The 11,772-nt window shown below is 44.2% G+C and overlaps 1 protein-coding gene across 2 annotated transcripts; it reads left to right on the top strand.

Annotated features, from left to right (window-relative positions):
- The first annotated feature begins 476 nt into the window (after positions 1-476).
- Positions 477-11,056, top strand: GOSR2 (golgi SNAP receptor complex member 2). Of its 2 annotated transcripts, XM_062631815.1 has the most exons (6): positions 478-590; positions 1,538-1,602; positions 3,980-4,088; positions 5,125-5,257; positions 8,021-8,161; positions 10,082-11,056. In XM_062631815.1, the coding sequence occupies exons 1-6, from the start codon at positions 562-564 to the stop codon at positions 10,241-10,243; spliced, it is 639 nt and encodes a 212-aa protein (XP_062487799.1). In that variant the 5' UTR covers positions 478-561; the 3' UTR covers positions 10,244-11,056. The 2 variants fall into 2 exon arrangements, with proteins under 2 accessions (XP_062487800.1, XP_062487799.1); XM_062631816.1 differs by lacking the exon at positions 8,021-8,161 and having other exon boundaries at positions 477-590.
- Positions 11,057-11,772: the final 716 nt, after the last annotated feature.

The following is an 11,772-nucleotide window of genomic DNA, read 5'->3' on the forward strand; positions in this document are numbered from 1 at the left end:
ATCCCAGCCTGGTTTGTGTTGGAAGGGACCTTAAAGCTCCCCCAGCTCCAACCCCTGCTATGGGCAGGGACCCCTTCCACTGGAGCAGCTTGCTCCAAGCCCCTGTGTCCAACCTGGCCTTGAGCACTGCCAGGGATGGGGCAGCCACAGCTTCTCTGTTTGGGTGCACTTCACACCCCCACCGGGACCATCCCCCCGGCACCCGGAGCCTGGGCGCGGTGCGGGGGCGCTCAGGGGGGTGCGGACACGGGTGTGGGGGCTGCCCGCAGGGGACACCGGGGGTCCCCCGGTGGTTCCTGGAGCAGGGGCAGGGACCCGGACCCGGACCCGAACCCGGACCCGAACCCGGGCGGCGCCGCCCGCGGCCCCCGGCGCTCCCCACCCCGCTCCCGCAGGCGGGCGGCGGCGCCACCGCGGTTCTGCAGCGCCCCCCGGCGGCGGCGCAGGCGCCTTGCAGGGAGCTGGGAAAGAGGAAGCGGAAGAGGCGGCGGGGCCGGAAGCGGACGGCGGCGACGTGGGCAGCGGCGGAGCGGCGGCGCGGCGCGGGGGGCTCCCGGCGGCATGGAGGGGCTGTACCAGCACACCAACAAGTGCGTGAGCCCGCGGGCAGCGCGGCCCGGCCCGGCCCGCCCGCAGCGCCGAGCATCGGGGCTCTGGGGAAGGGGACGGGGTGCGGGGCCTGCGGCCCAGGGCGCTCGCTGCGGCTCTTGGTGAGCTCTCAGGCCCAAGCTCTTCCCTGTGAGGGTGCTGAGGCGCTGGCACAGGGTGCTCAGAGAAGCTGTGGCTGCCCCATCCCTGGCAGTGTTCAAGGCCAGGTTGGACACAGGGGCTTGGAGCAAGCTGCTCTATGGAAGGGGTCCCTGCCCGTGGCAGGGGTTGGAGCTGGATGAGCTTTAATGTCCCTTCCAACCCAGCCCGCTGTGATTCCCTAGAAACAGGCGTTATCAGCTATCCATACGTTACGGCATGCTGATTTAGTAGGATTCTTACGGCAGCAGGGGTTGGAGATGTCTGATGGACACAAATTAAACCGCTCTGGGAAACGTGTGACCCCGTGCCGGTAAAATCCACGCCGTGTCACAGACAAAGGTGATCAGGGGAGGGAGGAGCGGGGTCAGATCTTGCCTCTGCTGGGCTCAGCACTCACCGGTCCTGCTGCGAGCCTCAACTCTTGACTTTGCGGTTATTGCGGATTGGGTTGAATTGATGGCTTTTAGCGTGCCAGGTGTGGGAGGCCCAGTTCAGGTTATAAATACAGAAAGGGAGCTACAAATGAGGTGGGAACGTGAAGCCTTTTCACCTCTGTTTTTGGTTTTAAGCTTATTTTGTAGGTGCACATTGAGAACACAGCTTTCTCCATCCTGAAGAATGGGGTTGGGGTTTTTATGCTCAGTGATGCACTGAATGTAGCTCATTCCTTTTCTGTTTGAAAAAAGTACTTTCAAGTAAAAGAAGCTGAATATTGAGGCTTTGACAAATGATTTGATTTCATAGCTCTCAACTGACTTCTGTTCATTTACTCCTTGTCTTTTGAAAGGCAAGTCCATGAGGTCCAGTCTTACATGGGGCGCCTGGAGACTTCAGACAAAGAGTCAGTGCACTGTAAGTAGTTGGTGAGACAAGTCCCATTCCAGTACTGGTTTGATTTAGCTTGCATCATTAACCTGTGCACTTTATCATGGGATGTACAAATTGGGCTTTCCAGTCGTTGCGGTCAGCAGGTGAGACACATCAGCAGTTGGAAATGCATTAGAATGACTTTGCTGTTTCACTTCAATAAGGTGATGTTTTATGGGAAGGGCAGAGCAGAAAAGACAGAGCAAGACTTTACTTCAGATCATCTTCCTGTTCCAAGTCCTTCATTGACAGGTAGTGCTTACTATGGCTGCTTCTGCAGTGCCTTGAGATGGGAATGCCAGGGACTTTTTGGTGCTGTTAGATGTTGAAACTCATTGTCAGGGTCTGCTGTGGAGGCCTTCAACATAAACAGGTTATAAAACCCTGCAGTGATGCAGTCATGGAGGTTTAATAGCACATGGATGTGGACATAACTGCACATTCAGTTTGGTAGAAGCTCAGAATGCTGAGAAACGTGATTGTGTATCTGTTTTGTCATTTTACTATTCCTCAAGCATCCACTAATTGGCAGTCTTTCCCAAAAGATGCTTGGTCCAGTTTCTGGGGAAGATGCCATGATTTGGAGTGCAGGAATTTAAGCAGGATGATTGTTTTTCCATCAGAATCAGAACCTGTAATTCCATCTGCTGATGAGAAATACATAGAACAAGTAGGTTTGAAATTGCTTCAGTGAATTTGGACTATAAGCCTGTGCTAATAAAATGACTGTAATAAAACACTGTGATATTTTCTGGCAGGACTTTGGCAAGTGTATTTTGGACCTGTGTTTGAAACTCCAGTTTCTGTATGAGTAATTGCTAATGGGCCTCATCAGGAAGTTCTGCAGGGGAAGGACACTGCTAGGATTGTGTACCATTTTATACAGACAATAAATGAACATACTGTTTCTCTAGATACATATTTAAGGATGGATATGTGCTCTAGATATTAGCATTTCAGAATTTATAGGAAAAGGGATTATCTTTTGGCTGGAGAGCAGGAATAGAAGCCAGGAAATCAAACTTTCTGTTACAGCTTTCCTTTTCCAGCTGTGGGTGAACAACCCCTTCTTGCTCAGAAATGCATGAGATGACCAAGATAACAATACAAGTGTTTGGACTAACGAAAGCTATCATAGTCTCTCTGCTCTCCTGATTGCTTTTCTGTTAACTTTAGCTGTACTGAATGATGGAGAGATGAATTGGGACACTTCGATTGATTTGTGTCTATATATGTAAGCTAGTTACTGTTGGTGTGAGGTCAAAGGGCAAAGAAAAGGGATTGTAGGTGCTCTTTGCTTTTCTGGGTTCTGCTGAATGGGATTCTCTGGGGAGTCCTGTGGTACTGTGGAGTAGCTGGCAGTTAATTAATAATGCTTTTCTGAGTACCTCGAGTCTAAATGCAATAAGAGCAAATGGTGCCTGTAGGATTTGGTGGTGATTTACAGCAGGTCTGAGCCTGCAGGACTCTCCCTGTGGCTGCACAGGCATGACAGTGCCTATGTCCTCCTGATAGCCTGGACGTGCTCTGGAGGGTGTGTACCTGCAGCCCTACAACTCACCTTCAGACCCACCTGGCAGGTGATTAATAGCGCTCCTGTCTTTTGCCCTTCTGTGCAATTCTCTTGGGTTGTGAAATGCTGGATTGGGACATGGTTAAATGCAGTTGTCAAGTAAGAAGGGGGTTGTGGCTTGTACTGAGTTTTGCTGTGCAGTGTAACTGAAAGCATATGACTCTTGCCCCACTTGTATCCATTTCCCACCTCATTAAAGTACGTGAGTTTGCACTGTGTACTATTGCCCCTTTGCTATTTCTACACAGGTTAACAAGCAATTGCAATATAGATGATTACAGAGGCAATTATGGTGGCCTTGTTTTCTCCCTTGAAAGGGCTTTGGCCAGGTCTTTCTGAGCTCTTTGTCTAGTCTACCAGTTCCTAAAGCCTTCCCATGCTCTGTCAATCTCCCCTGCTGTAGGTATGGATGATGTGTATTAACACTCTGTTAGCAGTTTGCCATTAAACTGCCATTGTTGTGAGAATCATTTTGGCTATTGGCTCCTGTGAGCGATTCAATCCAAGGGAACAGGGAGAGGATGAAGGGCAGAATGTGGGATCTTTAAATCCTAATACATGGAGCTGACAGGGAAAGAGGCTCAGATACCTCGAAAGAGCAGGGGGTTTCCTAGCTCCTTCCTTGGAGAAGGTGGAGAGAAAGGCAAGAGTCTCAAATTATCGTGGTAAAGAAGTGGCTTCTCATGGTATCTGGACTTCTTGGTTACTGATGATTTTTTCCTATCCAGTAAGGATTTGCATCTGTCAGGTTTTAAACCCTGGTTTGAGTGCTTTTTTATTCCCTTGCAGTGGTAGAAAATGAAATTCAGGCCAGAATAGACAATATCTTCAGCAACTTGGAACGTCTGGAAATCCTGTCCAGCAAAGAACCTCCCAATAAGCGACAGAATGCTAAACTGTAAGTTCACCACCTTTGCTATGATAATGTAGTCTTTGGTGTTATTTTAATTACATTCATTGAAGCCCTTTGCCTTTTCATTCGAGTGAAAACTTTGTACTTTGTGTAGCTTATTTCTGTGCTCTATGCTAGCAAAGTTGAGGTACAGAGGGCAAAATCGCTTTCCTGTGTTTAACCATAAACTGGTGATGGAGCTGGATTCATGGCTCTGTTCTGAGATGATCAGAACGTATCACTTGGATGCTTAAATTTCTTCTTTATATGGCATTTGCTTTTAATGGCATTTGTGGAGGTAAGGAGTAGAATTACTTCAGTTGGTATAGTTTTCTCTGGACCACTTTCCTACCCATTGGTGACTAAAATAAGGAGGTTTCTAAAGTGAGCACTGGTTTGAGCAGGAGGTTGCACCAAAGAGCTCAGGACCTTCAGTTCTACTTTATTCTGTGACTCTGCTATTAATGTTTGGTCCTAATATGTCTTTGTTGATACTAGGGGAGGATTTCACGTCAGCTGTATTATAGAGGTCAGTATCTGAAATAGTCATCTAGGCTTTCTTTATATAATCAAAAATTTAAGTAGAGACCACAGAGTTCTGGATGTCATTTGTTTTAGCCTAATGGAGAGGTCTCCTGTATTGCCTGCTGACTTTGAAGCTAATTAATGAAACCTGAAAGCTTCATCTTTTGTGGAAAGGGGGTCATGAAATAGAAACCCTACAAATCCTACTGTCTTTCCAGATCTGTGTTAAATGAGGAATATATATATATATAACTCCTGAAGAGATAGGATGTCCAAGTGTGTCATTTAGCCCCCAGTTAAATAATCACCTGTTCAGTAGAAAAATGAGGCACGGAAGATCTAAGCCTGGAATACAGGCCTAAGCTTGAATGACTTTTACCTATTAGATAAGTAGAACCCATTATTCTTTATTATTTGTCACTGTTAATTTATAATGCTCCGTTATTCCTATTAAGAACACTGGAAAAAATGGTATTTTTATCGCTGGGCATGTCTCGCTGCTGTTGATCTTTTCTAGCCGAGTTGACCAGCTCAAGTATGATGTTCAGCACCTGCAGACAGCTCTGAGGAACTTCCAGCATCGCCGTTACATCCGGGAGCAGCAGGAGCGACAGCGAGAGGAGTTGCTTGCACGTACATTCACTACGAATGTAAATAGTCTTTGCTTTAGCTCTCTGGGTTCTAGAAGCTCTAGGCTTTCAGAGGAGTTTTGGGCAAGACATAGATGTGACTCTTATGCTGCTGTGATATGTAAGTGGAATAAAGATAGAAAAGAATAACAATATGTGCTGAAAAAGTACAGCTCTCATGAGGGACACCTGAGCCATTCAGAGGCAGTAGTACAAGACTCCAGAAGCTGCTGCTCCTGTTTTATCCAGTGCCTGACTTTATCTGGTAGTTGCAAAGGGGAAAATGAGTTAGGTACCAAATGTACTTACACTTTTGATTTGGATTTGTGGCCAATGCTTTTGTCAAATCCTGACATCTGTAAACTGTCTGAGTTATACACCCTGCTGTCGGTAGATGTCAGCAAGCTTTTATTTGTCCAAATCACACAGCTGGAAAAAAAACCTAACCCTTGCTTTTTATCTGTAAATGATTTAAAAGTTTTTAATAACAGGGATGTGTTTCCACCTGTTCTTGTTAATTCTTAGTTCCTCCATTGGGAAGCTCCCCAGTGCAAATTCCTTTGCTTAAATAGTGTAGGTCTGCTTTCAGCTTTCATTTCACTGTGACTCAAAAGCTAGTCTTTGGTTTGGTTTTTGTGTTTTTTTTTTCTTTCTCTTTTCTTTCTTGTTAATTGCATATAACCCATCATTCCTTATCTGTGTTGTCATTATCTTATCATTCCTTATCTGTGTTGTTAGGGCAAGGAAGAATCAGGGAGAGCAGTCTTACGTTCTTGAGATTTGGGAAGTTCAGTGCACTTCTCATAGCCTGACATAAAGATGAGCCTGAGCTTTAGGTTGGCTATTTTGAAGTTATAAACAAGATTTGAAAGGAACACTGAAACCTGATCTGGTTTTAAAACCCTGTGTTGTTTCTCTGCAAATATGGAGACATTTTCCTACAGGAAAAAATTGTCCAGAAATAAAACACATGTAAGTGGAACAGTTTTGAAGAGCAGTAGCTCTGCAAATACAAAATAAATGGCAATTTGTTTTTTTTTTTTTCTCCTTTAGATGTTGAAAGGTGCCTCAAGATGAAAGGAAAAAACCCCAAACCATTATTATTTTGTATTTCTTTCAACTCATAATAAAATTGTGACTTTTAAAGTAGAATGACCCTTTAATAGGAAACTGATGATTGATTTGTCAGCTATTGGCCTATCTATTGTGGTTACAAGTTCACACGTATTCTATTTATACACTACCCTATTAAATAGAAATGACAGCTGAGCGTGTAAGCATCCTGAGTAAGTCACTGTAACATGCAGAACATCTTTGGAAAGCTGTAGCAGTGTTCTGAACAATTTGCTTAATTCAAAGAGAAATACAGTCTTTATGTTTAAGGCCTTCCCTTGTACCATTCTGGAGAAAACCTCTAACAGCAAATGAAAGAGGTGATGCCATCGAGTCTCCCTGTGAGGAGGGTCAAATCTTTGGTAGTTTTCTTGCTGCCTTGGGGTGTATGATGAAACCCTACAAGCTCCTCATTTAGGAAATCTAATCTTTGCTCATCTGAAGTCTTATACATACCTGAAATAACAGCTGCTCAGCTGCAAATCCAAGTGCTCCTGCTCTGCAGGCTCATGTAAGACAAGACACTTGTTTCAACCTCAGTGCTTCATTGACATTTGATCAGAGACGTGTGTGCTGACACAGGTCCTTCATCCACTGACTTTGACCCTGTGGCTGCTAACAACTCTTGTCCTTTATTCACTCTTTTACAGTCAGCAGCACACCCCTTGAGGCTGTACAACATCTGACAGTGGATTAACTTCTATAATAATCACCAGAGTCTCCTCAGAGCAAGTTTGATGAAGTTATGTGTTTGTAACCTCCAGCCAGCAGTCAGATGTAGGGTATAAACCATCTTTTGCCTAAATATGAATTCTGCATGTTGGTAGCTCTTGTACTGAGTACATGGGAGCAGGTATGCCAGTGGTTCCGTGCTTACCTCTCACCAATATCATGATTCCTGTTCATAAAGCAGGGTGGGAGTGATGAGCTGTTATCTTGATTCTCTGGATGGAAAGGTGTCCAGAGAAGATTAAACTGGAGGCCTTTGAAAGACAAAAGCGATCACATCCTCCATTCTCTTGTGCAATCCAGATTACAGTTTTATCCAGTTATTTCCATTTCCAGATGCGTATTTGAGCTAATGCATCTTTTCTGGGAAAAAATGTTACTTTTTAATGGTTTCTGGGTTTTTTTTAAGACTAGGCCTTGGCTGCTGAGCAAATCAGACCTTCAGGGAGCAAGGTCAATGTCTTTTTGCCCTCCTCAGAAGTATGCACCATGATGTAAACTTAGAGTGTTCTGCAGGCCTTTTGTCACTTAGAAATGTGATACTAAATCAAAGTCTCTCACTTGCAGGGATCACATGACTCCGCGTTAAACACCTTCTGCTACTTCTGATGTTCTCTCTTGTAATACCCTTTCCTACCCAGATCAGTCTATAAGAAATTCTCCACTTTTAATCTTTTTAGCCTTTGAGAACTAATTGCAGTTGAACACATCTGATCAACTTTGCCTTTTGGCTTGCCTCCCATAGGCTCCTCTTACCTTTTTCTACTCAAATATAAATGTATTTAGTATCTGTATGAAAACCTGTTTAAAACATAATCCTTCAAGTCCTGTCAAGGTTTTCTTGCCACATTTGTCTCTGCATGTTCTTTTTGTGGATCTAACTATGTGTGGACTGTGTGTGTGAGCAGGCAAGGTAACCAAGACCCTGCATTTCCCCCACAGGACTCTGACACCACCATACCGATCGACGAAACATTACAGTTTAATGAATCCCTCCAGAATGCCCATCGTGGCATGGATGATCTTATTGGCAGTGGGACCAACATCCTTCAGGGCCTGAGGGACCAGAGAGTGACATTAAAGGTGGGGGCATCCTGTTTTACCAAAAAGACCCCACATTTTCCTGTGTTTGTGATGACTTAAGTAAAACAAATACATGACTTTCTTCCATTACACTGCTTCAAGCTGAGAACGCTTGAAGGCTAAAACTCCATTTAAACTAAACCTGAAATCTTTACATTTTATGATCCTAGCAGGAACATCTTTAAGCTCTTTTGGGGGCTGGATGGCCTAACAATCTTCACCTGCATGGTACTTACTATCTGGAGTGATTAACGTTATGTTCTGTTCCCTTTTGCTTTTTGTTTGTGTTAAAGAATGGGATGCTGTGAATTCTGTTCTTTCAGAAGCCTCAGGTCCTTATGTTTTCAGAGGTATTAATCTTCTCACTCACAGATGAGGAAATAGCTGTTCTTATTCCTTTTCCCCTTAGCTTAGCTGTTTTTACATACCAAAGACTTTGTTGCTCATTTACAAATCTGGCAGAAGCAGTCAGCCTGGAGACAGCTCACAAAGATCAATGGGTTAATTTGGAAGCTTGTTATTCCATGTAACTTCTTGGGTATTGGATATAAGTGTGCATGAACCAAGTATTCCTAACTTATTGCAAGACTTTAACTGTTCTGGCTGTACAGTTCCACTGACTCCAAGACTTGAAAAGTCTTCACTTTCCTATTGTTTGCTTTGGTTTTAAAGCTTCCTATTTGGTTTCTGTTCTCCAAGCAAGTTTTTCTTTCGTTGTGAACTAGCATGGAAACATTGCTGCAGAGACAGAAGTGCTGAACTTGAAAGCAGAGTATCCAGGGCTTGATGTGAGGGGTATGAAATGAGGTGAAAAAAGTGATTATGTCTAACTAACAAAGACATAACCTGATTTCAGCAAAGGACCTTCCACAGAAGAAACTGGTTATCTCACTTGGTACTGCAAGTTTGTGTATTTTATGGATTGAGAAGCTGTTTGTGCATGTATGTCCAATATAGTTGGATTCTGTCCACAAAGAGCTTTTCTGATCTTAAGGCAGGTTTATACTCAAAGCCATTGCCAAATTTCACCTTTTTAGTCTCCTGCAAGCACAGATTCAGTGGACTGGGAGAACAGAAGGCAGAGGTTTATTTAAAGGTAGTAGAGTGCTGTGATGGGAATCTGTGCTATTGCCCCTGCTCAGAGAAGACACAACTAATCTTAAGGCTTTCTGAAGCAGGGTGTGCTGTTAAAGACTTGGTCCCAGAAGGCATTCTGAGACACTAGGTCCATTATCATTACCATTTTATGACAAGGGTGTTTGCTGCCTCCTGTCCTGTTTGCCTGTCATGTGCTTACTGCTCACGATGTGGAAACTGGTGGCATCCCATTCTGAATAATACCAACTGCTTCAGCAGTGAAACAGAACTGAGGTGTGGGCCTGTCTGCACCCTTTGTTCAGTGCTTTTCTCTGGAAAGATTTCTTGAAATCACATTAACTACACTTTTATATGCCTTTTCATTGCACTCTACCATTAGCCTTACGAGTTTCTAGACCCACTTTTCAACCTCCTGTTGGTATGAACTGTGCTTCAGCAGGAGGGAAGTTGTACAAGAAAGGTTGTCTGATGAAGAAAATTCAAGCTGTTATTGGACTGTGTCTGGAAAAGGACCAGGAAAATTCTTAATGCCTCTGTAGGGAGTGCACGTTCTCTGAGACACTCTTCATGATGTCTCCATCTGGACAGATTGTTGTGTATCTTTAACCACGTTCCTATTTGTGTGTCTGAATTAATCTGTCTCACCATTCAGCTATTTCCAGGGTCCTGGTCTTAGATTGTAGGAACTGCTGGCTAAGAGCAAGTTCCACTGATCAGAATTCATCACTTGCCACGCATGATGAAATACTCCTGGGCTGTGTGGAATAAGAAGTGTTGGACCATGAGGTTAATTCTTTCTCTTTGCTGTCTTTTTATTCTTAGGGTACTCATAAGAAGATCCTGGATGTGGCCAACATGTTGGGCTTATCCAACACAGTGATGAGGCTGATTGAGAAGCGAGCCTTCCAAGATAAATACTTCATGATTGGGGGAATGATTCTGACTTGTGTCATTATGTTTCTCGTCATGCAGTATCTGACATGAGCTACTGAACTGTATTATCAGAGGCAATGGTCTTTTGGAGCAAGATGGACTGTCCTCCAAAGTGTACTTTCCTTTGAGTGCTGCTTTGGATAAGCCCCTCCTGTGAACTCCAGTGTTCACAAATCACACTCATGCAGGAAGCACACAGGGAAACAAATTTCTCTGGGAACACTGTAGTTGAGAATGGCCCTATAAAAAATTACCCCATCCCCTCCTGCTCTCACCTCATTGTCTGCAAGTTTAAGAGTCTGTTAAGTAGGAAGCAGCAGTGAAAACTTTACCCAGCTGTATTGCAAGGTAGGAGTGTCCTTTGGATAGGGATAGGTAGGGATAAGAGGATTCAAAGGCAGAGCATAAGATGTAATGAGCCTTTCCTGTACTAGCTAGAAGGGACCCTGATCACTGTATTTTGCCATGAAAGAATGCCCCTGAGGAGAATTTGCACCAATTGTAGCACACTCCTGGGGAGCCAGTGTGCGGAAAGATGGGAAGTAAAGGATTCCCATCTGCAGACTCACCATTTTGCTTGCAGGGAGATGGATTTGTGGGGAAGGGTTTTAAAGCACGGTTATAACCTCAGCTAACTTTTTTGTTTATACATACAGTATTAACCAGCACAAGTATTGCTGTTTTAGGCTGAAACGCTTCTCCTCTGAGGTATGTTTTGGTACCTTTTTATGCCCTGCAGCTTCCCAGTGGAAGCTGAATGCTGTACTGCCTGCTTTCAGCTAGATGCACATCAAGCCTGTGTCATCCCACTGTGCCTAGTACCAAATATAACCTCTAAGACATTTCTAATGCTAGTGCACATCATGTTTTGGTGAGTTGTATTCACTTTCTGTTGGTTGGGGTTTTGTGCTCTGTGGATGGTAGTTTTTGAGTCTGTGAAGCAGGCAAGTCCTCACTGTGCTGAAATTGAGGTTTCTGATTTTTATGTTCATAGAGCTGGAATGGGCTCTCTGTGCTGTTCAGAGTAACAGTGGGATCAGGGCAACAGACCATTCACTTAAAATGAGCTGTGTCAAAAGAGTTTCCTGAAGTTACGTGCCTTGGGATGCTAAAAACATCCCTCACACTTGGTGAAGGGTGTTCTCTGTGTTACCCTTTGTACCTGCAGAATTACTGTGAAAGATTCCCATACACATCATCTCACAGAGGTGAGGACAGCCAGCTTTGAAACGCCTCATTGTTTAAATATGGCACTTTCCCTGTGGACTGGGGGGGGGCTCCATTGGAATGGCTTGCATCATCCATTTCAATCAGCCTTCAGATACATTCCCATTCTGATGTGTGTACAAATCTGGTGCATTTCCAGATGTCCAACACAGAAAGGTCATATTCAGATGATGTGGCGTAATGATGGCAATTCCTTGGGGTTTTTTCTGCCTGGAATGGTTGTGAGTCTCTTACTTGGTAACAGATTACGAGTTCTGCATTCTGTCTTTGATGCAATGAGCTTTGCTTTTATTATGCAGTCTGGAGAAATGGTATTAATAACTGTACAAAGTGAATTTGGGTTAATATGGGCA

The sequence above is a fragment of the Pezoporus occidentalis genome, unplaced genomic scaffold (genome assembly GCF_034315485.1).
Source record: "Pezoporus occidentalis ecotype Australia unplaced genomic scaffold, CSIRO_AGI_Poc_V1 ctg375, whole genome shotgun sequence".
NCBI classification, from domain to species: Eukaryota; Metazoa; Chordata; class Aves; order Psittaciformes; family Psittacidae; genus Pezoporus; species Pezoporus occidentalis.

Bases quoted from the DNA above. Each gene is read 5' to 3' on its own strand.
- GOSR2 (XM_062631815.1), top strand. From the start codon at position 562: ATGGAGGGGCTGTACCAGCACACCAACAA. The intron at 1,603-3,979 runs GTAAGTAGTTGG...ATTCCCTTGCAG, and splicing joins AGACAAAGAGTCAGTGCACT to TGGTAGAAAATGAAATTCAG. The intron at 5,258-8,020 runs GTAAATAGTCTT...TTTCCCCCACAG, and splicing joins CACGTACATTCACTACGAAT to GACTCTGACACCACCATACC.